The sequence below is a fragment of the Cryptomeria japonica genome, chromosome 8 (genome assembly GCF_030272615.1).
Source record: "Cryptomeria japonica chromosome 8, Sugi_1.0, whole genome shotgun sequence".
Classification (NCBI taxonomy): Eukaryota; Viridiplantae; Streptophyta; class Pinopsida; order Cupressales; family Cupressaceae; genus Cryptomeria; species Cryptomeria japonica.
The window spans coordinates 422,278,678-422,305,922 of NC_081412.1; the positions used below are offsets into that span (position 1 = coordinate 422,278,678).

At 39.3% G+C, this 27,245-nt stretch overlaps 1 protein-coding gene across 1 annotated transcript in view; it reads left to right on the forward strand.

Annotated features, from left to right (window-relative positions):
* Window positions 1-23,829, forward strand: part of LOC131075633 (chaperone protein dnaJ GFA2, mitochondrial) — a 218,789-nt gene extending 194,960 nt beyond the window's left edge. Inside the window, exon 18 of the mRNA XM_058012468.2 lies at window positions 23,358-23,829. Coding sequence (XP_057868451.1) covers window positions 23,358-23,451 — 94 coding nt within the window. The 3' untranslated portion in view covers window positions 23,452-23,829. The remainder of the gene's footprint in view (window positions 1-23,357) is intronic.
* The last annotated feature ends 3,416 nt before the right edge of the window (window positions 23,830-27,245 follow it).

A 27,245-nucleotide genomic window follows, 5' to 3' on the forward strand; every position in this document is an offset into this window, starting at 1 on the left:
CTCCCTTGAATGATTGGTTTATTCACTAGGTACATTAGTGCCTGATGGTCCACATAAATTGTGAACGATGTAGCCAACAAGTAGTGCCAGAACTTCTGTACTGTGTACACCATCCCTAGTGCCTCTCGCTCCATTGTGCTATAGTTCCATTCGGCTTTTGACAGGAGTCGGCTTGCAAAGAAGACGGAGTGGTCTAGTCCTTGCACCCCTACCTGGGCGAGGGTGGCACCAATTGCAAAGTTGGAGGCGTCAACATGTACGTGAAATTCCTTGTTCCAGTCTGGGTACACCAATATCGGTGCACTCACCAACTGGTCCTTCAGTTCTTTGAAGGCTTCTTCTGGCTCCATACCCCATACAAACGACTCTCCCTTCCTTGTCAACTTATCTAAGGGCCAGGACACCTGCATGAAGCCTTTGATGAATCTCCGGTAGTAGCCAACATGGTCGAGGAATGATTTCACCCCTGTTACATTCGTTGGGCTCTCCATGTTGACAATTACCTCTATCTTGTCTGGGTCTGTCTTCAATCCCTCCTTACAGACGATGTGGCCCAGGAGTTTCCCTTGTGGTACCATAAACCTGCATTTCTTTGGATTCAGTGCTAATCTAGCCTTCCGACATCTTTCCATGCATTCCCCCAAAGCCTTCAAATGGGTTTCCTGATCGTTAAAAATCGACTAGTCATCCAAAAATGCACTGAAATTCCCTAATGACATTTTGTCAAAAATGTGCAGAATTATTCGCTGGAAGGTCACGGGCGCGTTGCATAGTTTGAAGGGCATGCAATTATAGGTGTACACTCCTTCCTCCACTACGAATGTGGTCTTCAGCTTATCCTCTTCCGCAATACTTATTTGACTGTACCCGGAGAATCCATCCAGAAATGTGTATATTTTGTGCCCTGCGACTTCTTCCAGAATACTATCAATGAATGGGATCAGAAATGGGTCCTTGATGGTTACTGCATTTAGGTATCTGAAATCCACACATATCCTTATCTGGTTAGCCTCTTTTTTAAGGGAGATGACTATTGGGGAAACCTAGTCACTTGTTTCCACTTTGAATATAATCCCCGCTTTCAACATTTTATTGATCTCCTCATTTACTTTGGCTGCATAGTTTTTGTTCATCCTGTACGGCTTCCTTCGTACCGGTTGGGCTCTTGGTACGAGGGTTATGCGATGCACGCATAACTCCGGCGGTACCCCCTTCAAGTCTTTGTAGGTCCAGGAAAGACGTCTTTATATTCCAAAAATATCTTGAAAGCTGCTGCCTTCAGCACAGTGTTCCAGTCATCCCCTAACAGTATCACCTGTGGTTCTGCCTCATTGCCCAGATTAATCTTCTCCACACCCCGTTCCTCGTACTTGATGGGTTTATCCCGTTCAAACTAGTGGGCTGGCGTGTCATCCATTCTTGCCATTCCCTCCTGGTATCTACCGTACTCCGGGGGAAAGGATTGTTCTTCCGTCCCGCCGCTTGATTCTCCTATCTCACATATTTGCAACATGTGACACTCCGGGTGGAAGACCTCATAGTCCTCCATTTGCCAATGAAAAAGTCCCGCCAGTGAACTGGTTCCATCCTCAGAACACCTGTCCAATTCCAACACTCCTTCCTTGTCGGGCTCTTTCCCTCCTCTATCTCCTTCAGAACCCCAATCCCATCGATTGGAATCTTCTGAGTCGGAGTCCGATGACGCGAGCTCTTCGCTGACGGACTTGTTCCTGAGATCAATTACATACTTATGGCCGTCATTCTCGATTGAGAGCGTATTCCTTTTCCAGTTGTGGTTAGCTTTGGCCATGATCAGCCACCCCCTTCCTAGAAGAGTGTCGTACGCTTTCCTTTCCAGAGGGATGACTACAAAATCCAAAAGGAATGGCTGCGTCCCAATTACCACCTTTTGTGCTATGAGGGTGCCAAGGGGTTTGATGCCGTGCTGATACGCACCAACCAGGTGGAAGGTTGGTGGCCATAGAGTTGGCTTGCCGAGGCTTTGCCAAGTTTCCTTCGGCAGTACGTTGACTCCGGACCCCCCATCAACAATGTTGTTTGTAAGCTTTTGTTCCAATATATCCATCTCCACCACTACGGGTTTTCGCCCGACGCCCACCACTAGTAGCATAGGGTTCATGACATCCGTACCAGATCCCTTCATCGGGTCCGTACCAGATCCCTTCATCGGGTCCGTACCAGACTTTGCCACCGTTTGGTGTTCCTAACTGATGGCAGTGTCCCCGGTTACATTTGTCAGAGCCATCCTTAACTGTGGCATGGTCTGTAGAAGGTCAGACACCCGTACGGGTATTGTGGTTTGTAACATTTGCTTGATGATAGTTTTCTCTGGTTCCGACCGGATTGGTGTATCAGCAGCCAGTTGCGGGGCCCTCCGCTCTCCAGCCATCGCCCACTCGATAGCCGCCCTTGCCTCCTGGAGCCTTTCTTTTTCCGTGCGAGGGTCTGGGTACATGGCTTTCTTGTTCTGCAACCTTGTGATTGACAGTACGTCTTCTCTTGATCCCTCCACATCGAGCATGTTTACCCCTTTTTGCTTTGGACAATCTATGTCCTCGTGATTTCCTAGACCGCACCATCTGCACATCAAACTTCCTGCATCACTTCCATTTTGGCATTCTCGGGCAAAGTGGTCCCATTCGTTGCACTTCCTACACTGAATCATGGGTCGCCCTTTCCCGTCGTATTGAATTCTGCTCCTTGGTGTGTTATTATTGGATCTGTTGTTCCCCCGCCGTTTGCTTCTGTACCCTCCAGGTGAGGCGTCGGAGTTTGCTGTTGGCTTTGGCGGTGTCGCCGGTAGTGTGGCTTGGTTGGGTTGGGCGTAGAGCACTTGTGTGCTCCTTGCTTTCAAGTTGTACGAGCATTCCTTAGTGGAATGTCCCATTACTTGGCAGATGTCACAAAAAACTTTACGGGGACAACTTCCTTAAGTGTGTCCTTCTGTCTTGCAGTCAATACACCATAGTTCTTTTCCTTCCCTACCACTTTCTTTGCCACCTTTTAACTCCTTCATCATCCTCATCATATCCTTCCGGAGCGCTTGCACGGTTTTGGATCCCCCGTCGCTGTCTTCGTCTGTGTTGTCACCATCGCTGGTTCGTCGTTTTCCCCGGGATGTTTTGTTTTCACTTTCAATATCCATGGCGCGGTTGTATGCTTCATCGTATGATGGCGGAGGGACCACTTGCATCGTCCTTCTTAGGGATGCTACCAATCCTTCCACGAACCATTGCTTCTTGAGGCCATTTGCCGGTTGGTTCTCCATTTTGTTGACTAGTTCCCTCAGCCTTCTGTTATATGCACGCACACTTTCATTTTTTCCTTGTTTGGTGTTGTAAATTTCTGCCACAATTTCGTTATCATCCCGTAGAAGTTTGAATTCTTCCTCGAAGGCCTTCTTCAGATTGCTCCAAGACGTTTTATGCTGAGCATCGAGGTTTGTGTACCGTTCAATAGCTATTCCTCGCAGGGTGGCCGGAAATGCCTTCACCCGGTAGTCCTGGTTGTCCTGGCCATTTGCTTCTCAGAGGGTGATGCATGTCTTGCAATGCCGTATGTGTCTGATCTTCCTATTTTGATGCCCTCTAACAAGGACAAATTTTTAATGCCAGACAACGTTGCTTCAAAAATAGTGGCAATTTCCTCGTGCAGGTCTCGTACCGCCTCCTCTCCTTGTTCGGAAAATTCCGCTTGGGTGCTTTGTGATTCGGTTCTGGAGTCTTCTTCACTTGACGTCGAGTGTGGGGTCTGGTCGGTGAGATCTTCCTCCGCTACATCTGGAAGAGGCAGGTTCCTAACGACCTTGGCCAACTCCTTCCATGTACACGGTTTTTGCCTCTCCCGACTATGACTCCGACTCACACTCCGACTTCTACTGTGTTTCTCTGGACTCCTCGAGTTGGCAACTTCTCTTAGTCGTCGTCTCCTGTCGGCCTGTTCTTTTATGCGGAGAGATCTTCGTACAGTTCCCTTGTTTACTCCTTCGGTAGCAGTGGTACGTCTGTCTTTGTTCGGTCGTAGGGGCATCAAGTGCCAGAGGTACGGTGCCGACTGGCCTACCTCTCCTCTTCCTCCCTACAACTCCGTTCCTCGTACCGTCGGAGAACTTGTTGCCGCCGAAGTTCCTTTGCCGTTTCCTCCCTTTGGTTTTGGAGTGCAATCAAATTTCTAGCGAGTAACCTTGGAATACTCCTGAGTAGGTCAAAGACGGGGGTGCTGACGATGAGTTCACCACGTACCGTGCCTTCCAAGACGGCTCTCTCCTGAGCCTCTCCCTGCACGTACTGCGTGACCGACATGTCCCACAACTCCACCAAGTCTGTCGTCAACCGATCCTCTTGTTCCTCTTCCGCGGTACTCTCTTCGTGGGGGTCGCTGCCCACGACAATTAATTGCTAGTTAAATGGTCGGCCCATTAATTGCTTCCGCCTGCCGCCAAGTTATCTCCAGGTTCGTTTAGGCAACGACGCCAAAATGTTTAGTCCTAAATGTATAGTTGGAGAATAATCAGAAAACACAGTATTTCCTGCACGTACCAAGTATTCATGGAACAGAACAATTGTACATCATAACATAAATGACAAATGATAATAATTAGACCAGAAAGTTATATCTTTATTCCAGTGTCTAGAATTGTCCAGACATAATCCCCCTGCCAAGGTTCCAACCAAACAATATGTAGACCCGACGGTTGCCAATTGTCACCAACTCCCAACTACCCAATCGGAACCTCTCGGCAACGACAAAACATAAACACACATGACACACTTATAATTATTATTCATACTAACATACGTTTTTACCCCTAACAGAGTTCTTGCATGGCCAAAGAACTCCAACATCAAGACTGCTCGTGTGATCGGGAATCGACATGAGAGTTTGTATAAGCTCTCCACTCTTCCAGTTCAAGCTCTTCTTCATGACTTTTCCAGTTCCAACGAACTATGGCATAGAAGACTTGGGCATTTACATTTCAGGGCTTTTCCATCAGAGGAGAAGATGGTCAAAGGTACTCCTAAACTTAATCATGTACACGATGGCACTTGTAAAGGTTGTGCTATGGGTAAAAACACTAAGAGTCCATTTCATAGTAGTGAAAGTAGGTCTAAAGAAATTCTAGATCTTGTACATTCAGATTTATGTGGTCCAATGTCAATTCCATCTCTAAGTGGATTTTTGTATTATGTAACTTTTATAGATGACTACTCTAGGAAGACTTGGATTTATTTCTTAAGGGCTAAAGAGTTTGATGAAGTCCTAGGTAGATTTAAAGAGTTTAAGGCTCGAGTAGAAAATTTATCTGCAAAGAGAATTACGGTTTTAAGGTTTGATAATGGAGGTGAGTACATGTTGTGACGTTTTCAAACATCGCCCCATTGCAAATGGGGACCCCTGCTTTTTTGCTTTTCAGGGTTTGTTTTCTAGGTCTTTTAGGGTTTTGTCCGTTAGCCTTTGCATTTTGAGTGTCACCAAGGGGATCACATGGATAGCAAGTCCGGTTTGAGTGATGTCTTGATCCTGAAATTTGGCTAAGTCTGAAATGTCCTGATCTTGAAATTTGACCAAGTTTGGAAACTGAAAAACCTCATAAAACTAGATTTTGCAATATAACTCCTGGAGGTTTGAAACCACTCTCAAACATCCTGAAAGTATATATGGAATATAACTTAAAGTATATCACTTATACTTAAATGTTATATTCCATAAAAATTATCTAGATAGAGAGTTCAAAAAGTCAAATTTCGCTCCTGTCCTTCACTGAGGATCCAGAGCGAATTTCGCTCCTGTCCCTCTCCAAGGGACCAAGGCGAAGCGCTCCTATCCCTCACCAAGGGTCCAGGGCGAAAAGGCTTATTGGAGTCATTCCTGACCTTGTTTGGTCAAGTTGAGACATCAAAGGCAGTAAGTTGGAAGCAGTTAGAAGACAGATAGAGAGTAGTTAGAAGGTGATTAGCTAGTTGATAGAATAGCAATTAGAGTAGAGTAGAGAGAGAAGGCAAAGATTGTTGCCAAGATGTTGTTGTAAAAGACTTGTAACTTCATTGAAGAAATGGTGAAATTTATGGGTCGATTCGACAATTTGCATGGTCTCTATACTTCTCATATTTGATTTCATGTTATTAGATGAGTGGAAGAAATGTGCTTGATTGATGGTGAAACTGGTATATCCATACTACTAGCAGTTTGTTGATTGCAGACTTGCCTTGTGTAGTCAACTGGAATCATTCAGCTTAAGCTTAACCTCAATTGTCGCTTCTTCATTGATATGCATCAACCTGATGGTGTCTATGCCTGCAGTGATGATTTGAACATCATAAAGCTTTCCTTCGAAGATCGCACTAACCTTGTGGAGATGGTCCTGGGATGTCAAAACAAGACTTAGTTAGAATTTCATCAAAGATCATTCATTGTTCTTACATTCTTAGTGTTAGGATTAGATCCTTTCCTCGCCCTCGTCTTTTTTCCTTTTTTTGAATCTAAGGCAGTAAAATCCTGTGTTCGAGCAATATTCAAAGCAAATCAGAAGTTCAGTCATCAAGTGTAAGTCCCCTTGTGATTCCAGCAAATCACATCATACCACAGAGAGCTTATCCACACGTAGAGATCCTACAACGAAGAACCTTGAAGTCACCCTGATTGATCCTTTTCGCGATATCTTCAGCATTCAGAGGCTTTATTCAAGAGAGGATAAGGTACCCTTGGGTATTTTATTTTGTGTTTGATAGTGTACAAAATACACGTCAACAGTACACCTCTGGTAGCTTTCGTGATTTCTATATTGAGGCAGGGATCAAGAGGGAGTTCTGTGTTCCTTACAACCTCAACTAAATGGGGTTGCAAAAAGAAAGAGTAGATCCATTGTTGAAACTGCAAAAGCCATGATTCATGATTAAGACCTTCAAACCTTTCTTTGGGCAGAAGCTTCTAGAACAACAGTGTATGTTTAGAACAGATGTCCTCACCAGATATTTTTAGAATATGACTCTAGAAGAAGCCTTTTCAGGGATTAATCCTAATGTCAGTCACTTGAGAATCTTGGAACAACAGTGTATGTTTAGAACAGATGTCCTCACTGGATATTGCAGAATATGACTCTAGAAGAAGCCTTTTCAGGGATTAATCCTAATGTCAGTCACCTGAGAATCTTTGGTTGTCCAGTATATGTTCATATTCCCAAGGACAAGAGGACCAAATTGGAACCTTCTAGCAAGAGATGAATATTTGTGGGCTACAGTGAAACCTCCAAAGCCTTTCAAATTTACATTCCTGGTCAGAAGCAAATAGAAGTGAGTAGAGATGTCACATTTGAGGAAGATGTTCAATTTAGAAAATCAAGGGGTCTTGCATGGAGATAGATGATAAAAATCATGAGACTCCTCAAGACATGGACATTGATCATACTCCTGAGATTCAGAGGGAGTCCACTGAACCTGTATCAAATGATGATCCAATTGAACCTTTGGATCCTACTGATGGGCCTAGAGATATTATTGTGAGCCGAAAGAGACCTCTTTGGGCAAGAAACACTATGCAGGAGGTAGAACAGTTTGTAGCTCCTAGAGGCACATTCAGAGAAAATAAATGACCACAAAGATTCTTTAGCTATGTTGCATTGATGTGTAATCTTATTGAGACTGAACCTTCTAGTGTTGAGGAAGGCTCAAAACAACAAGTATGGAAAGATGCAATGGATGAAGAGTATCAATCCATTATTAAGAATGATGTTTGGGATATTGTTCGTAGACCTGAGGGGAAGTCCTTTGTATCTTCCAAGTGGCTGTACAAGATTAAGCATGCAACTGATAGAAGCATTGAGAAGTACAAGGTTAGATTTGTGGCTCGTGGTTTCTCTCAGAAAGAGGGAATAGACTATGAAGAAACTTTTGCTCCTGTTGCTTGCTACACTTCCATCAGGACCATCATTGCCATTGCAACAACTAAGGGGTGGAAGTTACATCAGATGGATGTGAAGACAACTTTCTCAATGGTGTGATTGAGGAAGAGGTCTACACTGAGCAACCTGAGGGTTTCGTGGTTCATGGGAAAGAGTCTAATGTATGCAAATTGAAGAAAGCTTTATATGGCCTTAAGCAGGCTCCTCGTGCATGGTATGAAAGAATTGACAGATACTTAGTGGGTTTGGGTTTCTGCAAGAATGATGCTGATCCGAATCTTTACTTCAAGGTATTCAATGGTGAAATGTTGATCTTGGTACTATATGTTGATGACCTCCTTGTTCCTGGGGAAGATCATCTCGTCCTTAGATGTAAGAATGAGTTGACTTCAGAATTTGAGATGAAGGACCTAAGACTCATGCATTTCTTTCTAGGTTTGGAAGTATGGCAGAGGCCTAATGAGATCATCCTAAGTCAAGGAAAATACAGCATATCTTGGAGAGGTTTGGAATGTTAGATTGCAAGTCTATGTCTACACCAATGGAAACTAACTTGAAGAAATTGAGGGAAGCTGTAGCTAGTTCAGATTTTGTAGATCCTACCATGTACATGCAATTGATTGGATCCTTGATGTATCTAGTCAACACTAGACCAGATATTTGTTAGGTAGTGAGTGCACTTTGTCAGTTCATGTGTGAACCAAGATAGATACATATAGTTGCAGCCAAGCATATCTTGAGATACTTGCGTGGCACAATTAGATATGGCTTGAAATATTCTTCCAATGTGGACCTAAATTTAGTAGGCTATTCTGATTCTGATCGGGTAGGGAGTGTTAGTCATCGAAAGAGCACCTCTAGTTGTTGCTTCAGTTTGGGATTTGCTATGATTTCCTGGTGTAGCAGGAAGCAGTCTTCAGTGGCACTGAGCACTGCAGAGGCATAATACATGCAGCATGTGTGGCAACTTGTGAAGCGGTGTGGCTTCGGAAGCTCCTTGCAAGATTGTTTGGACAATCGTTGGAGCCTACTACTATTCACTGTGATAACCAAAGCTCCAAAGCTGTGTGAAGCTTTCAATCAATCTAGTGTTCCATGACAAAATAAAGCATGTTGAGATCCAGTACCACTACATTAGAGATATGGTACAGAGGAATTTTGTTCAGTTGAGATACATTTGTATTGAGGAACAGATGACTGACATTCTCACCAAGCCTCTCGCCAAAGTGAAGTTTGTGCATTTTCGAGACAAGATTGGAGTTGTTGAGAATGAAGCCCTTGCTGAGAGGGAGTCTCAACATCAGTGATTTCTTGAGATGTATTATAATACATTCTTCTTTGTGAGAGAAGTTTGAGGTGCAAGCCCTTATTAATGCATTCTTCTTTGTGAGAGAGAAGTTTGAGGTGAAAGCCCTTGTTCCACCCTCTGCGAGTAGGTATGGTGGATCCACTCTCTGGGAGTAGCCATGGTGGATGTCATGGGAGAAATTCCATGACTTAGCACTTGTGTTTATTCACCCTCTAGGGGTAGCCATGGTGAACGTCATGATGAGATGATGACATCACGTTGAGTGATTCCATGATGAGCACTTGTGTTCATTTGCATTCATGGGAGTAGCCATGATGGACCCACCCTCTGGGAGTAGCCATGGTGGATGTCAATATGTGACTTAGTTATCGAGAAGGATTCCTCCCTAGCTAAGAGGGAGTGTTAATGTGATAGCTATGGTTGGATGTGAGTGGCCTATCGACCTTACACATTTATTGTGTGCGATTTAATTCTAATGATTATCGATTTTGTAATTCATATTTGCACTTATATCTAAACCCGACGCCCTTGGTCTATAAGATGTGTTAATCATAAGTAATAATCATGTAATCATTATCTAACTATAGACGTGTTGGTTAGAATATAATTGCTCCTTATGAAGAGGTGTATTGGTCACTGTAAAGCTGACTTATTGAAGGAGACGTGTTGGTTGGTGACATCTATGCATGGGTATAAAGATCGGGTTCATCTCTTATCATAAGCATTGAATCATTCATCTCTGCAGATCGAATTATCGTTACCTTCAACAGATTCATATTTTCTCCTTCAGCGATTCATATTCTAGCAGATCGTGTATATCTCCAGCAAGACCATCTTCAGCAGTTTGTTGTTAATCATCTACAGCATATTGAAGAATACTTACTCCAGCGAATTGTGTATTGTATTCAGCATATTGAGTCTCTTATTCAGCAAGCTGTGATCTTCATATAATACCTATATTGTAGTGATTGATTCTAAAGTGAATCTTCTCATTGTATAGCTTCAAAGTGTGAAGCATTTGTAAAGACATTTTGCTAATATATTACAAGAGATTAATTGCTGTGTTTTTCACCTTAAAGAGGAAGGTTTTCCCAGGATAAATTCTGTGCATTTGTGTTTGAACCATCTCTATCTAATCCGATCACTAAACATAACATTTTGGTAGTAACTTTCAGGTATAAATTGCAAAGTAATCCTTAGAAATTACACAGAATTTATAGTAGATTTAATTTATGAATAACTTTACACTGCATAGATCAAGAACAAGAATTTAAACACATACTTTTGATGCTTTCCTGGAATATCATTGGTGGCCAGGATGGAGCAGGTTTGAAAGCTCCAACAATAGCAGAAATGAAGGTGTTAAGAATGCCTAAATCAAGGATATTAAATGCTATTTGACCCCATTTGTCTTTGAATTTACTTCTGCCTTGAAATCTCCAATACTTTGCTCAAAAAATGGATTATTTCTCTTCAAAAATCACCAAAAATTCCCTGTCAATAATGAACCAAACTCTAGGTTCTCAAATTAACACTTATCAACCTGAAGATCAACTCAAATGAATCCGCTATCTGATTAGGGTCTCATGGGAAAGCGAGACATGTCCCACAGCCAACAATTAGGAAAACTCTGCAATTAAAATCATCCCAAACTACATGCAATTTTCTTCTTGAAATGCTCATCCACCACATGGAAATTCAATTTAATTCTATGCAATTCAATTCAAGGCAACCATTTGCAGTTATAGGAGTGTTATGATGGTAGTGATTGGAAACTGACTGACTTTCAAACTTATCATGAAAAACTTGTATTATGAAAACTAAAAAATTAAAAGCAAAAGTAATAGTAATTATAGGTAGGTGTCAATTTTAATCAAAGGAGTTTTTATTGGACATTCTTCAATCCATTATGTGAGTATAATATGCCTCTCGGCATAAGCAATATGTTGGTAAACAAACTGCAATACCATGGCAAGTCACTTACCTCAAGTTTCTGCACAAATTATAGCATCTTGTGAGTATAATATCAAGAATGTTTCAGCTGCATAAATGTAACAAAGATAGAACAAATATGTCAAAGAAATAACATACTACATGATAATTAAATAGACATGTGCAAAATATGGATTCAAAACCCACCAACCAAGAGAAAAATATTCACCACACACACAATGCACAGTTAATGCAAAGAGTAAACCACAAAAGCAATAATCTGCTTGCAATCAAAGTATAATTTTCAATATGCAGTTGAATATCCCACAAAACTATTTAGTGAAACTAAGCTCAATAATGTTCACCTTGTAAGTAGTGTATATATAAAAAAGAATACAAAGACTTCGTTGTTATTAACAAAGCATAAACAAACTATTCTAAACATATAATAAATTCGTGCATTCAAATGTATGGAGAATTCTTATTATAACTACAAGCTAATTAAACTTATTTTTAAAAATATTGGAGTTATGTGCCCATATGCTTCAATAATAGTGACCTATATCAAGCATGCATAGTTTGCATCCAATTCGTTTCACCTTGGTGTTGCATTTCAATGCAACTCTCATTCTATTCGATGTGTATGTTTGCATTTGTCTCCCATCATGTTACACACTAGGGTTGCCGTTGCACCAAAAGATCGACCTGTCAATGGCCGATACAACCACTAGACTTATAGAATCCACAGGAGGCTGTTAAACCATGTTGCAAAGCCCCACAAGGGATGCTGGCACACTGCCAACAATCCCCCTCCTAGCGTCACTTGCCGCAGCCTGCATGATTCGAACCTGTGACCAAACTCTAATACCACTTGTTACGAGCTAGGGTTGCCCATGCACCAAAAGATCGACCCGTTACTGCCCAATACAACCATTAGACTTATCGAATCCACAGGAGGCTGTTAAACCATGTCGCGAATCCCCGCGAGGGACGCTGGCCCATTGCCAACACATCAACCATGTGGGGTGGGAAGTAATAGTTTAAAAATATAAATTTTTTTTAAACTTTAGTCAAACTCATACAATCAGCCCATAAATGGCACCACCGAAAATTAAAGTTTACATCAAGGCTCTTACACAAGTAATTAAAGTAGTAAATAAGTTGTAAACTACTAATGCATGGTAAAGGAAGAAATTGAAAAATAAAATGAAAAGTTGTTATATTAAAAATATTTTAGTTTTTTAATTTATTTCATTTAAGCTTTTTAATTTAATTTAAGTAATTTAATTTAATTTAATCTATTTTTTAAAAAAATTTTCTTGAAAAAAATCTGCGAAAATTTATTTTATTTTTTTTCAAATAAATAAAAAAATTTCGTAGAATAAAAAAATATTTTCTAAAAATCCGTACCGTACTACCCGAATCGGGTAAAAAATTCTTCCAACACTCAAAATTCGACTTTCGCCAAAATAGGTCGAGTTTATACTCAATTTTTATGAAAACGGCCTCCCAAACGCAATGGTGAGGTCGAAAACGTTCTAGGATGCCTCCAAAACGTGCAGTACCTTAGATCCAAAATTAGAAGCCTTCCAGGATGTCTCCCAAAACCAATCAATGAAGCCCCAATGGCTTTAATACCATGTGAGATTTTGCCAAGATCAAGGGCACAATGAAAAGCACAAAAGAAAGACAATAGTATGACAAGAACAAACTGTATTCTCATCAATATACAAATGATCAATTGGATTAACCAATGCAATGAATATGGGCTTGCATATATAGGCAAGGCCAAATGGATATGTGAGCACACAATCATGACATGAGGCAAGGCCAAATGGATATGTGAGCACACAATCATGACATATGGCTCAATGAGAAACAAGGGTAGGTAAGAAAAAGTAGAGGTAGGTAGGAGAAATAATATAATATTCCACAAGAGGTGGATCACCCACCGAATGTGGAATGTAATAGCAAGATAAGACCACAAAAGGTGAAATTTCTCCTACAAGCTACATCCCTATGTGCACATTTCCCTAAGTGTCTCATATCCAAACTACGATGAGATGCATTATCCTAAGTTAACTTAAGTAAAGTGTAATTATATCCTATAAGAATAAATAATTACACCAACAAGATGTTTGGTGGAAATCGACCATTTGAAGCATGTAGTATATAAAACAAGTGTAAAACATTGTACAAAGGACAGCAGTAGCAAGATTCTTCTTGTATAGCTCAGATTTTGGAGTAGTGGACTAAGAACAATGTTTTGATGGAGTTGTAGGCAGGTATCGATGTTGGGGCATTGCTCCATCTGCCAAACAAAGTTGTGCACATTTTCTGCCACAATTTCAAATACGAACTCTGCTGCCCGACCTAGGAGCCGTTCAGTCAATTATGGATTGTTGGGTGCTAGGATATTTCATACGGTTGCCAAATTGATAAATGAGCTGATTTGGAGCCATTTCAACCCACCTGCATTTGCATTTATGATGCTTGGCACATGTGGAAAGGATTTGCATGATATGATGGATGGTCTGGAGTTTGCAGTGGGGCATGGTCAGTATTAACTGCAGGCATTTTGGGTGCTATAACTAGTTTTGAACCGGGATTTTTGATTAGTTTTGAGGAGAGAGTAGCATGAGGAAAAGGTGTGGGCTATGTGTGGGGAAGAAGAGGAGGAGGCAGTGTGTAGGAGATAAGGGAGAGGTGTGCAGCATAAATTGAAGAAAAATATGCAGATTTCCCCCTCACATGGGCAATACAAAAGACAACAGTGTGTGCCAGACTGAGAAAGAAGTCAAAAGAAACAAAGGGCTGCATGTAAGGGAGAGCAGATAGGATGTAGAAAGGAAAATAGAAGAGGTTGTAGAGAAAGGAAGAGAGACTAGAGAAGGGAGTGAAAGCAGAAGAAAATAGGCTGTCAGGTTGAGAGTTGAAAGTGATGTGGGGAAAATCAGAGAGGAGAGGAAATGCAGTATACAGCATAAAGGAGTTACTGCAATTGGACAAGGAAGTGCAGGTGCATATAGGGAAGGAGCACAAGCCCAAGTAAGGGACTACTACAAGCTGCAAAAGAGTTACTGTAATTGTGTGGCTAGAAAACAGTAGAAAGTGCAAGAGAAAGGGAGATTCGAGTGTGCAAGCATGTGAATGATACAGTGGCAAGAAATGTCCACACTATTCATGTTTACACCATCCTACACACCTTAGGTTGCTCACGCATATAGGGAATTATTACATCCCTTAAAAAGAAATGGAACACAAACACTTCTTTTCAACATTGGAGTACATGGATTCCTCACATCCCTCAACAAGGTTTCATGGCATGCAATGGGGACCGTTTCTCTTAAGAAAGGGTGAATGATTTGACTACAATCTTGGGCATCAACTGATTATAACATCGTATTGCATCTCATATGCCATTCTCTTGTGTGCTTAGACAATGCCAAGATGTCTCATGCATATATGTACATCTTCAATTCTACACAATTTTGCAACTTAGTGGAAGTCGACCGCATGCTCCCCACAATTGCACTAGTGCACACACCTCATAGCTGCACCATCTCGAGGATTCTCAACATGAAAACATAAGAAGCTTTGCCAACTTTCCATTGCATGCTAATCCACGTGCTCTGCCTTTGCAACTTCCCATTGACCATACAAGATTGGCACTTGTAACATTATCATCCACATGTTATGTTTCCTTACGTGCAAGACACCTGGCAGGCCTTGCAGTAGAGGAATCAGCTACATAAAATTGGCACCATATAGGTTTGACACCTATCTTCATTCCCATTGTATATTCATGCATAAATAGTAAATACCTATGCTATACATCGCAAAGAAGGCAGAAACTGCCAGAAGCACAAGATAGTACCTGTGGAGCCTCTTGCCAAGTCAGATGGATGTGCATTCCCTTATCTGATCATGGTAATCTGCATTCCCAACCTTATTCTCTGACGTTCTTTGTAACCTATTCCATTTATGAATTGGAAGACATAATCTTTGTTGCATCTTTGTCATGTCTTTGTGATGCTTCTACAAGGCCTTAGGCACACTACTTGTTACCCTATTTTGAAAATTTCCATTAGTGCAGTTCTTCAAGTCTATTTTGTAACAGCTAATGTGTAAGGTTGTTCTCCAGTTTCGGCCATAGATCAGATCACTGGCAGTCCTAAAGTATTGCATGTATGACAAAGAATTGTATGCTTTGGTGCAAGTGTTGATGAAATGGAAACATTATTTGTTGAGCAAAATGATTGTTCATACATATCAACCCTTTCAATATTTGTAGGTTCAAACCAAATTACATCATCCATGACATTACAAATGAATGAGGTTTCTAGGATAGTTCCACTTGGTCATCAAGTACAAGCGGGGTGCAACTTATATGTTGTCAAGGCCACCTTTGCATTCAATCAAAACCCTTTGCCAAGAAATTTTATGCAAAGGACTACAAGCAAGATGAAGACTTTGGGGAGATTTTCTAGCAAAAGAGTTGATTTTAAATAAAAACTGGATTTTTTTCTCTAAAATGGATTGCCTTTTTGATTGGGCAAATTTTTTTAATTTTTGAAAAGATAAGGTTGGTTTTCTTTAGGGAGGCTGATACTATCAAAGTAGAATGTCATTCTGGGGTCTCAAACTATTCCAAATCTTCAGACGTACTTTTATTGGCCATACATGCAAAATGATATCTCTTAAATTTATTTATGTTTGTTAGTAGTGTAGTTGGTATTTTTCTGGACACTATTGGTTCTTTCCCATCCATGGGAGAGCATCTCAATGAAAGGACATGATTATTGTATTGTGGTGGTGGTTCAGTTTAGTAAAATGCGGGATCTTATTCCATGCAAGAAGACTTAAATGAGTAAAGATGGAATTGAGTTGTTCTTTACCCATGCATAGGTGCATTTTGGTTTGCCAAAAACTTACATTTCAGATTGTGGCTTGAGCTTTTTGGGGAAGTTTAGGTGTGCCTCATGGGAAAGAAGTAATACTTGATTGACAAGATCAACTGCATTTCATCCCCAAACTGGTCGTTAAACTATACATTTGTGCTTCTGTTAATTGGCTATAATTAGAGGCATCCAAGACCTTGAGATGGAATTTAGCACATAATCAGCACTCTTACAATAGAGCAGTTAAATAAATTGACATCTTTTGAGACATGCTTTGGGTTTCTACCACTTAGTCCCTTGGATGTTGTTTTGAGATGATCACACCAAGGAGAAAATGTGGATTCAAAGGTCTACAAGTCTGAGAAGTTTATTGACTAGATTCTGCAAATGCATCTCCCAGTTTAATAAATGTTAAGCAAATCACAAGACAAGTATAAAAAATGGCACAATCAGCACTAGATTGAGCACAGCTGCACAAGTTCAAAGTTGGATACCAGGTTTGGCTGTACTTGTATAAGAGAGGTTCCAAGGGCAAGCAAGGAAACTTAAGCCTTTTAGATATGGTACATTTTAGATTGTAGAACAAGTGGGTGAAAATCCTTTTCTTGTTGATTTGCTTTCATTTATGAAGATCTACATGGTGGTGAATGCTTTGCCATCTGAACCCTTGATGCTTGATGATGGTGTAGTTGTCTTGTTGTCTCTGGGGGAATAACTTGCTCTGAACGGTCAAGAGGAGCTGAAAGGTGATGTGGTGGCTCTCAAAAAAATGAAATAAAGAAAGAGGACTTGAAGAGGTTTGCATAAAATCTGGTTGGTAGGTCTCAAGGGATAACTACCAAGTGAGGACAAATGGTATCCTGTTGACGGCATGAGGAAGGAATTTCCTGAGTTTGCTGAGCCCTTGAGATTTTGGGGACAAAAGGCCTCCTTAGTCAGGAGGTGTGATCTGTAAATTGGATTGAGACAGTTGCTTGACCTACGAAAGTAGTCAATTTCGGCGAAGTTGCAAAAGACTCAATATTCCCTTGCCACAATGAGTTTGAAGTTGGTTCTCAATGCTTAAGATGACCCTGGGGTGGTGTTGTGACGTTTTCACACATCGCCCCATTGCAAATGGGGACCCTTGCTTTTTTGCTTTTTAGGGTTTGTTTTTTGGTCTTTTAGGGTTTTGTTAGCTAGCCTTTGCTTTTTGAGTGTCGTCGGGGAGATCAATAGGATAGCAAGTCCGGCTTGAGTGATGTCCCGATCCTGAAAATTTGGCTAAGTCTGGAATGTCTTGGTCCTGAAATTTGGCTAAGTCTGAGAGTCCTGATCCTGAAATTTGACTAAGTCTTGAAACTGAAAAACCTCAAAAAACTAGATTTTGCAATATAACTCCTGGAGGTCTGAAACCACTCTCAAACATCCTGAAAGTATATATGGAATATATCTTTCTTCTTTCTTATACTTAAATGTTATATTCCATTAAAATTGTCCTGATAGAGAGTTCGAAAAGTCAAATTTCGCTCCTGACCTTCACTGAGGATCCAGAGCGAAAAACGCTCCTGTTCCTCTCCAAGGGTCCAAGGCGAATCGCTCATGTCCCTCACCAAGGGTCCAGAGCGAAAAAGCTTAGTGGAGTCATTCCTGACCTTGTTTGGACAAATTGAGACATCAAAGGCATGATGGAGGACAAAATGAACGTGATAGAGCATCCAGACTTGATTAAGGACGATGAAATGATGAAGTATTTGTCTAGAAAGGTAAATTCTCTCCTGTCCCTCACCAAGGGACCAGAGCGATTTTATTCATATACACATTTTTAGACCTTGTTTGGACTCGAACTTTTATTCATGGCGTGTAAAGAGATGATATTTTCCTCCGCGAAGGAAATTTGAAGTGAAAAGTAAAAAGATTTGGCCCTGAGAGCAAAAAATCTCTCCTGTCCCTCACTGAAGGACCGGAGCTTGAATTCCAATTTCGCATTATCCTTGCAAGATTTAAGTGGTTTCGCGATTTGAGGAGGTCAAGGGAAGTATGTTTTGCCCGTTGAATATAACTTAAGTACGCCACAATGAAGAAAATCGGCCTAAGTAACAAGTTCGCCCCTGTCCCTCTCCAAGGGACCAAGGTGACTGGCTAGGGCGCTCCTGTCCCTCTCCAAGGGACCAGAGCGATTTTCCCTCAAGACAAGATTCGGGCAAGAGAAAAACAAGTTTTACGTTTGAGGTGGGTGAAGGAAGACGCAATCAATCCGTTGAAGATAATTTTCGAAGCTAGCAAAGGACGAATTGGCTTGTAATTGCAAAAGTGCTCCCGTCCCTCACTGAAGGACCGGAGCTTGAATTTCAAATTTGCACTGTTCTTGCAGGATCAAGACAATTTTATGATTTGAAGAGACCAAGGAAAACATGATTTATCCATTGAATATAATTTGGAAGGCTAACAAAGGACGGATAAGCTTGGATTTGCAAAATAGCTCCTGTCCCTCACCAAGGGACCAGGGCGAAAATGCTTTAAAGTGCACTCATTTCAAAGATCGAATAAATTGAACTCAAAATACCAAGCGAGAACCCCATTTTGGACGTAGAGGATGAAGTTTCAAACGTGAAGAATGAAAGATGGAGGACCAAAATGCATGGGCGCTCCTGTCCCTCTCTCAGGGACCAGAGCGAATTTGATTAAAGTCCCAAATTCCTCCCATGCCTAGGCGCCAATAATTTTTTGAAATACATTAAATGCTAAGTTTGATAAAAACTTTGAAATATTTAATTAAATTGGCATTTAAAAATAGCGCTTAAGGTATTTAATTAATTAATTTAGCCTTTTAAAAATCGAAATTATTAATTACAAAGGCATTTAAATTAATTAATTATTAAATTAAATAAAAAGGGAGAGCGCTTGGGGATACTATTTTAATGTTTTTTTAAAAAAAAGTCGGCCTCCTTTTTATTTAAGTTTTGTTTATTATTTGCCTTATTTTCTAAGTCGGCCTATGGGCAATTAAAGAGATGAGCGCCTATATAAGAAGGGTATTTTGAAACATTTTAATCCATCATTCACTCATCATTTCAAATGCGATTTGGAAGGGCAAAGAAGAAGTGCGAAATCTAGCTGGAGTGGAGCAAGTTTCTACAAAATGTGGAGACTAAGGAAGGCGAAATTCATCTTGAAGGCCATTGGAGAGGCGTATTTCTTGCTAGATTGGAGGATAATTTCCGGATTTTTGAAGACATTTGAAGGCGAATTTCCAGATCTTGAAGAAGCTAGTGGAAGATGGAGTTCTTTTCCAAGCTAAAGGGGGCGCATTTTGCTAAAGGGAGTCTTGATCTACATTTTGCCTAGCGAATTCTCCTATTTTTGGCATCTTTTTTTAGAATTAATTCCCAAGTGAAGGTATGGCGTAATCACCTTGGCACCATTTTTGAAGATTTAAATTTTGCTTTAAAATCCTAAATTAGGAAATGATAACTCAAGATTTATCATGAAATTTCCTAATTAAAATCTTGAATCTTCCTTTTAAAGTTTAATTTTTAGATTTCAAGATATATTACTAATTTTGAAATGTTGTGTAGGTATCAAGATGGCAACTCCAAAGCCCGGAGGATCTACAAGTCGGCAGGATCTCATCAAGGACGATCAAGCATGGACAAGGATGACCTTCTTCGATCCAGCCTAGCATAGACAAGGACGGCCTTCTTTGGACTAATGTCATCAAGGACGACCTTCTTCGATCTAGCCTAGCATAGACAAGGACGGCCTTCTTTGGACTAACGTCATCAAGGGCGACCTCTTCCAATCCAGCATTCCAAGGCGAGGTACATCATCATCCTGCAAATCAAGGACACAAGAAGTCAAAGCAAAGGGTTCGTTGAAGAAGTAGATAGTTCCAGATGAATTAATTAAAGCTAGCTTCTCAACAACATCAATTTGAATATCTACCAAGTTACAAGTGTCAGACGAGGTGGCATCCTAGTCATCACTTCTCCAGTTAGTGTGGTCCACCTCAGCATGTCCAGATTCAATGTACCTAACTCATGGAAGGTGGCGCAAACTCCGATGTACCTACCCCAGCTATTCGTTGGTCGAATTTTCTAGAGAGGACATGTGTCCAGGCAATACAATTTTATCATTGGTCAAGCATTAAATGTTATGTAATGGTTGTAACAAACCCTAATTAGGGTTTTCATTGTAAAATCTTGGCCATTGATCTCGAATTGATCTAAGCCATCGAATTGTATTGAGGGCACTATATAAGCCCTGACATTTCATTTTGTAAAGATATATTTAGAGAGAGTTAGAATAGTTAGTAAGCAGTTGGAAGTATTAGAATAGCAATTAGAGTAGAGTAGAGAGAGAAGGCAAAGATTGTTGCCAAGATGTTGTTGTAAAAGACTTGTAACTTCATTGAAGAAATGGTGAAATTTATGGGTCGATTTGACAATTTGCGTGGTCTTTATACTTCTCATATTTGATTTCATGTTATTAGATGAGTGGAAGAAATGTGCTTGATTGATGGTGAAATTGGTATATCCATACTACTAGCAGTTTGTTGATTGCAGACTTGCCTTGTGTAGTCAACTAGAATCATTCAAGCTTAAACCTAACTTCAATTGTCGCTTCTTCATTGATATGCATCAACCTGATGGTGCCTATGCCTGTAGTGATGATTTGAACATCATAAAACTTTCCTTCGAAGACCGCACTAGCCTTGTGGAGATGGTCCTGAGATGTCAAAACAAGACTTAGTTAGAATTTCATCAAAGATCAATCATTGCTCTTACATTCTTAGTGTTAGGATTAGATCTTTTCCTCACCCTCATCTTTTTTCCTTTTTTTTCAAATCAAAGCTAGCAAGAGCCTGTGTTCCAGCAATATTCAAAGCAAATCAGAAGTTCAGGCATCAAATGTAAGTCCCCTTGTGATTCCAGCAAATCACATCATACCACAAAGAGCTTATCCACACGTAGAGACCCTACATAAAAGAACATTGGAGTCACCCTGATTGATCCTTTTTTGCGACATCTTCAGCAATCAGAGACTTTATTCAAGAGAGGATAAGGTACCCTTGGGTATTTTATTCTGTGTATGATTGTGTACAAAATACACGTCAACAGGTGGTCCAGAATAGCTTAAGGAAGTCAGAAAATAGGGGAGCAGATGAAGAAATAGAGTATTTAATACCTGGCAACAAAACTACTGATTGTGGCTGGTTCATGCAGAATGTAGTTTTGTAACTGCTCTGATGGTAAAGCTCAGCAATTATGAATAATGTAATCTACAGTTTGTGGAAAATAATGGTTTTGTCCTTTTGTCTTGTGGGGGCAGGGTAATGGTTGCAGACATTTTCTCTTCTACTTCCATGTGTTTGTTAAGTGGAAATCGACCTATTCAAATCATGTATCATATAACAAGTGTGAAACCTTGTACAAAGGTTGGCACTAGTTTGATTTTGAAGGAGTAGACCGAGGAACAGTGTTTTCATGGAGTTGCAGACAGTATATGGATGTAGAATTAAATTATTAAGTGTCACGAGTCCAATTTTTGCCCCAGTGACATTTATCTTTATTTAATTGACTAAATATAGTGATTGAGGAGCTGAAGTAGTTGACTCTTAGCTGAAGTTTTCACCGATTAAGGGATTTTTCAGGCTTTGTGTTTACAGTCATTGTCTTGCTTGTTTCCATTCTGTTTGAATCATTTCCAGCAGTTTTACATCTTTTTATCTACGTAACCTGGGGACACGTCCTCGAGTTAAAATCCCCCGTCCCCGTACCGGGGATGTTTCGGGGACTTGGGGACGGCTAGGGGACGTCCCCCCGCCGTCCCCAAAATTGCAAAATTTGTGGGAAACGTCCTGGAAACTTGGGGACGGCAGTGACTCTCAAAGGGGACGTCCCACCGTCCCCAATATGGTTTGGGGACGTTCCCCCATCCCCTAACCACCCCGGGGACGGCCGTCCCCCTTTTCCCAGCACATTTAAAAAACAAAAAAAAGACTCAAATGCTCAAAAAAACATTTTTTTATTTTATTATAGGTCTACAAAATTGGATTTTCATTAATATGATGGGTAAACATGTCTGAATCACTTCCAAAAGCACTTTGCAATAATGAGCAGCAGCCTGGTAATAAATTTCACAAACACTTAGAATGCGATAGTGCGTAAAAAAGTGGGTGTAGGTCTGCAATATTGGACTTTTCACAATTATGAAAGGTAAACGGATCTGAATCATAGCCAAAAGCACTCAGAAATATGAATAACAGCTTGGTATAGAATTTCACAAACATCCAAAACTTTGTAGTGCATAAAGAAGCGGTTGTAGATCATAATAAAAATGGAAGACTATCAAAATATCCTTCAACCAGAAATAAACAATGAACTACATGCAAACAAGTGTTGGCATATTGACAATGTATTTTCAATTATGAATGCATATTGAGTATTGAAATGAATTCTGAACACAAATGTGGTATGTTAAGGTTCTATAATGTACATATACTTTCTTTATCCATGTTTTCATATGAATATAATGTATATATACATGCTTTATCTATTTTTCATATGAACATTTAAAATTTCACTATATATTTAAAATTTTCTCTATATTTTATATAGCCGTCCCCATTGCCGTACCCCCGCCGTCCCCAAAATTGGCAAAAAAATTTGCCATCCCGGAAACTCGTCCTGCTGTCCTCTGCCGTCCCCGTCCCGGAAACTCGGGGTAACATAGCTTTTTATGGATGTTGCAAGTAACCGAGTGAATGTTTTAAAGCTCTAGCATAGAGACTGCATCTCTTTTGGAGAATCATTATGTGCTAGTGTGCAAAATCTGTTGGGAGGACTATTCTCGTCAGTTTCCATTTAGAAAATCCCAGTGTTGCATTCTTATACTTTTGATATTGGCTTCTGATAAAATATTTTAAGAAAATAATGATCGAGGTCATTGGAGGACTACTTTAGCTGTGATATTTTATTGAAGTTTTTGGGCTGTTAGACCTCAATTAGATTAGTTCTCACTGGGTACCCAAAAGTTCAGGAGCTGTTTTTAAAAAATTATCATGTATTTCCAAAGGTTCAGATGTTTGACTTATTTTGATAAGAGGTATAACCACCTTAACTTAAATGTCTGTATTGAAGAACTATATATTGTAATATATTCTTTTCTGGAATAAAATTGGAAGTTCTTTCATGTATATCGTTTAAGAAATTAAGAGTTAAAGATAGTTGGTGTCAATCTATCTCCTAATTTTCTTAAATTTTTCATAGTAATTCAGTTTTTTGATGATGTAATTTTATTGTTCTTTGACATGCAGGAGTATAACAAAGAGGCAAAGAGAACTGATTGAAGAATTTGCAAAAGAAGAAAATAGTGATGATGAAAAGAGAGCTGTTGAAGCAAGTGGTTAACCTGTTTTTTTGTTAGAAAGACCTAAGCTGCCATTTTTTCTAAAGCTCAGCCAATACTGAGCAAGGTATAATCAGGCGGGCCATTCAAAGAATGATTTTTTCTGATGTTTCTTATTATATCCTAGTATCACACCATTGCTTAGTATTCTACGGGAGTGGCTTTTTGCATCGTTCACTTCCATTTCTTTGAGAGTACATTCTATATTACCATCATTTGCCACATTGAGTTTTACATTACAAGCAGAAGTCACGTGTTAAATTTGACTGTCTTGATAACAAGATTGAGATATATGACAAGGCACATATGCCAAATGTTTAAAGAAATTGTATATTATTGATTGTACCAAAAAACTGATAATGAGCATTCATTCATGATTATTTTTTTGGCTTAAGCTATATAAGAGCTAACACATATTGTTTGTTTTGACTCGCAACAATTCTGAACTTTAGTCATATCCTATTAAGTTTTTACTAAGAAGTGATTGATGGCTCTGGTAATGAGAAGCAAATTGTTTGTTGCTGTAGGAAGTCCGACCATTGTAAGAACCTATAAGATAAGAGTACTCGTTCAAACATGCCTTTTAGATCTTGATTTATATTGCTAGTGGCTACCTGTTCTGTAATACTCGTGCTTTACAATTTAAGGTGGATGGCAATGTGGAATGAAGGCAATTGGATGTACAAGGGTTTTCTTTATGTTAATAAGCCCGCCCCACAAGGTGGTCTGTTAAATGTGTATTGGTAAGACAATTTCAATTGGAATTCCGTTAGCATTGATGTTTGGGGTCAAATCTGTTGAACATATTAAAATGTTTAACTGTAGCCCTTCATGAAATCGATAGTATAAATAACATTATAAGAAATTCCATAATGTCAAACAAGTCTAGTAGTACTGCTGAAAATGTAATTGTAAGCAATTAAGAATTTGCAGTTTAATCTGTTATTAATTTTAATAACCATGCTTGTATTGCTTGATTTCCTGGCTTATGGAGCTCTATAAATCTTGGCTTGTTTCTAAGACTAATCTTTCAGTATCCTGTAATATGAATTGTTCGTCCGAATAGGTAGGAGTTGGCATCATTTGGCTTGTCCTAGTCATTTTTTAGTTGATACTCTCCAACTCATCACAACATTTTGTCCTTTTTGACTTAATTTTTTTCAATGCTATATTCTTTGTATTGAAAGCGTTGTTCTGTAGTTGATGTGTTGCTCAATTTACAGACTTCCGAGTGGGTAAGAATGCATCGACTTCTACCTTGTTTCAAATCGATAAACCAATATTGGCAGACTCTTTCTCATAAGTATCAGGTGGGTCGGGTGGGCAATTACCCGTTTTATGCTGTTGATCATTACATAATCATTCATTCTAGCATTACTCTAGATAGACTTCGGCAATTTTTCTCAGTGATTTCTTGTGTTAATATTTGTTTTTAATTTGTGTTTTAATGTTTTCATCCATCACATAATTGCTTTTGCACTCATTTGTAAGCTATAGTCCCCCTCCAATCTTGTGATTTAACACCTTAAATTTAAATTTTAGTTTAGTTGTTAATTTGATATTAATCTTTTATAATTTGAACATTATGAATGCCATAAGAAAATAGTGTATGGCACTGTAGTAAATAGCTCATAAGTCGTGAACATCACATATAATAACTAAAACCTTGGAAAAACCAACGAGTAGACTCGGGTTTTTTTTGGAATGCGTGTGCTTGATATGGTTATACCACGTCGAGTAATTGTCACTAAGAAGGCTTTTTTGTTTGGAATGCCCTTGCATAATATGTTTATCTCTCACTGATTTAATTGGTCATTACATATTTTAAAAGAGCAAAATCTTAAAATCCAAAGAAATGCAAACATTGAATGTCATCTTTTTACATCTGAGATCACGCATTGCAGGGAAGTAAATGCACCTTTAAAATAAGGACGTAATCAGACGAAACTTAATCTAATGGCTTAAACATTGAGCTTAGTATGGATGTTAAAACGTATGATTTTGGCATCCACAACTATTTGCATTAGTACTTGCTATAAGCAACACTACTGCGTTCATTGAATCTCTGATGAGTTAATAGATTATTTAACAACTAGCATATTTATATTTTTAAATTTTTTTTTTTGGTGTAATATATGCTTTAAAGATATCTAATTTATAAATATAAAATAGATTAAAATTATTACTAAATTTAAATCTAAAAAATACTTGTTATAAAAATAATTTGAACTTAAATTGAAAAAAACTTATAAATTTTGAAACTAAACAGAAAGACTAAATATTTTCTTCTTGAAATAATATTATTAATCATGAGGAACTGAAAGTGCTACATAAAATTATAATGATTTGATAATATAATAATAATAATGTATTCTTAATGGATTTTTTGCTTTGGTCAATAGTTTAATAGAAATATTGCTTTATTTAGTGACTATGGGAGCTTCTACCAAAGTTGCCAAGATTGGTAGGAGATGAGATTGTTCAACGCATTGCTATTTTGTTTAATTTATTATCCTCAGCATTTAGATCATGGCCTTATTTAGTGACTATGGGAGCTTCTACAAAGGTTGGTAGGAAATGAGATTGTTCAACATATTGCTGTAATTTTTTACTATCCTTAGCATCTAGATCATGGCCTACAGGAATGGATTCAAGGATATATTATCAAATAACTTGTCCCCACTCTATTCATAAGTCCCTAATACAACTCTTCCTCATGTATTGTTTCAAAAACTATCACAAGAACATTTTGGCACACCAATGACAATCTATTAATCATCAAGTGGTAAACAATATTATTTCAAAATCCGAATTGGTATGACAACATTTGTTTGCCAATACTGACCATAAAACTTTCCTTTGGTTTAGTTCTAAGATCTAAGTTAGCCAAATAATAAAATTCCTTCTTTTAGATCATTACAACCTGCAGTCAAAGCTATGGCTTGAGAGCTCATGGTAAAGGAAAAACATGAAATGTATAATTTAAATACAAGAATCCATAATGCATTGAATTCAAATGTCTTCATTATTGAATAGTAACTTATTGAAGAAAATTGAATTACAATACTTGCTTAGATTCAAAGATAACAGATAGTATGGATTTAAGGAATTGAAGGCATGCAATATGAACAATGGTCTAGTCATGTCGTTAGGAAATATATTGTGACAAAAAATATCAATATAAAAATTCTACTAAATAAAGGTCATCCTCAAAAACAATGGGTTGCACTTTCATAGAGAAAAGCTTTAGAATTTGAAAATATCCACAATAATCTTACTCGAAAAAAAAGGATGTTAAGATCACAAAAAATTCGGACCTCAGAAAACATCAACCTCTTAGAAAACATCAACAACACCCCTTAACAACAACCATTAGAAACAAATATTGAGTATGGAGCCTAATACCTCTCTTGCTATGTGTTTGAATGGAGCCTCCTCCCCCACACTGCGTTTGAATGGTGTTGATTTTGCCCTAGTGGTGTGCGATGTGCTCGCTCAATGAATGTCTTTGAGAGGTCTTTGCCTCTTGTTGTGTCTGTGGTAGTTGCCTTCATTGCCCCTGGTCCTAGTTCGCTTGGGGCTTCAGGGACTTTGGGACTGCCCTTAGCGGTTCCTCTGGTTGTGGGTGGGTCGGATGTTGTTGTGGTGGGTGGTAGGGCTTCCTCTGTTGATGGGGTTCCCCCTCCTGGACCTTTTTCTACTGCTGGTGGGCGAAGATTTGCTCGTGTGGCCAGATTTGTTGTTGCTCATCCTCCCAATGGGAAACCTCATCCCTTTTCGTGTGCCAAGACTTCTC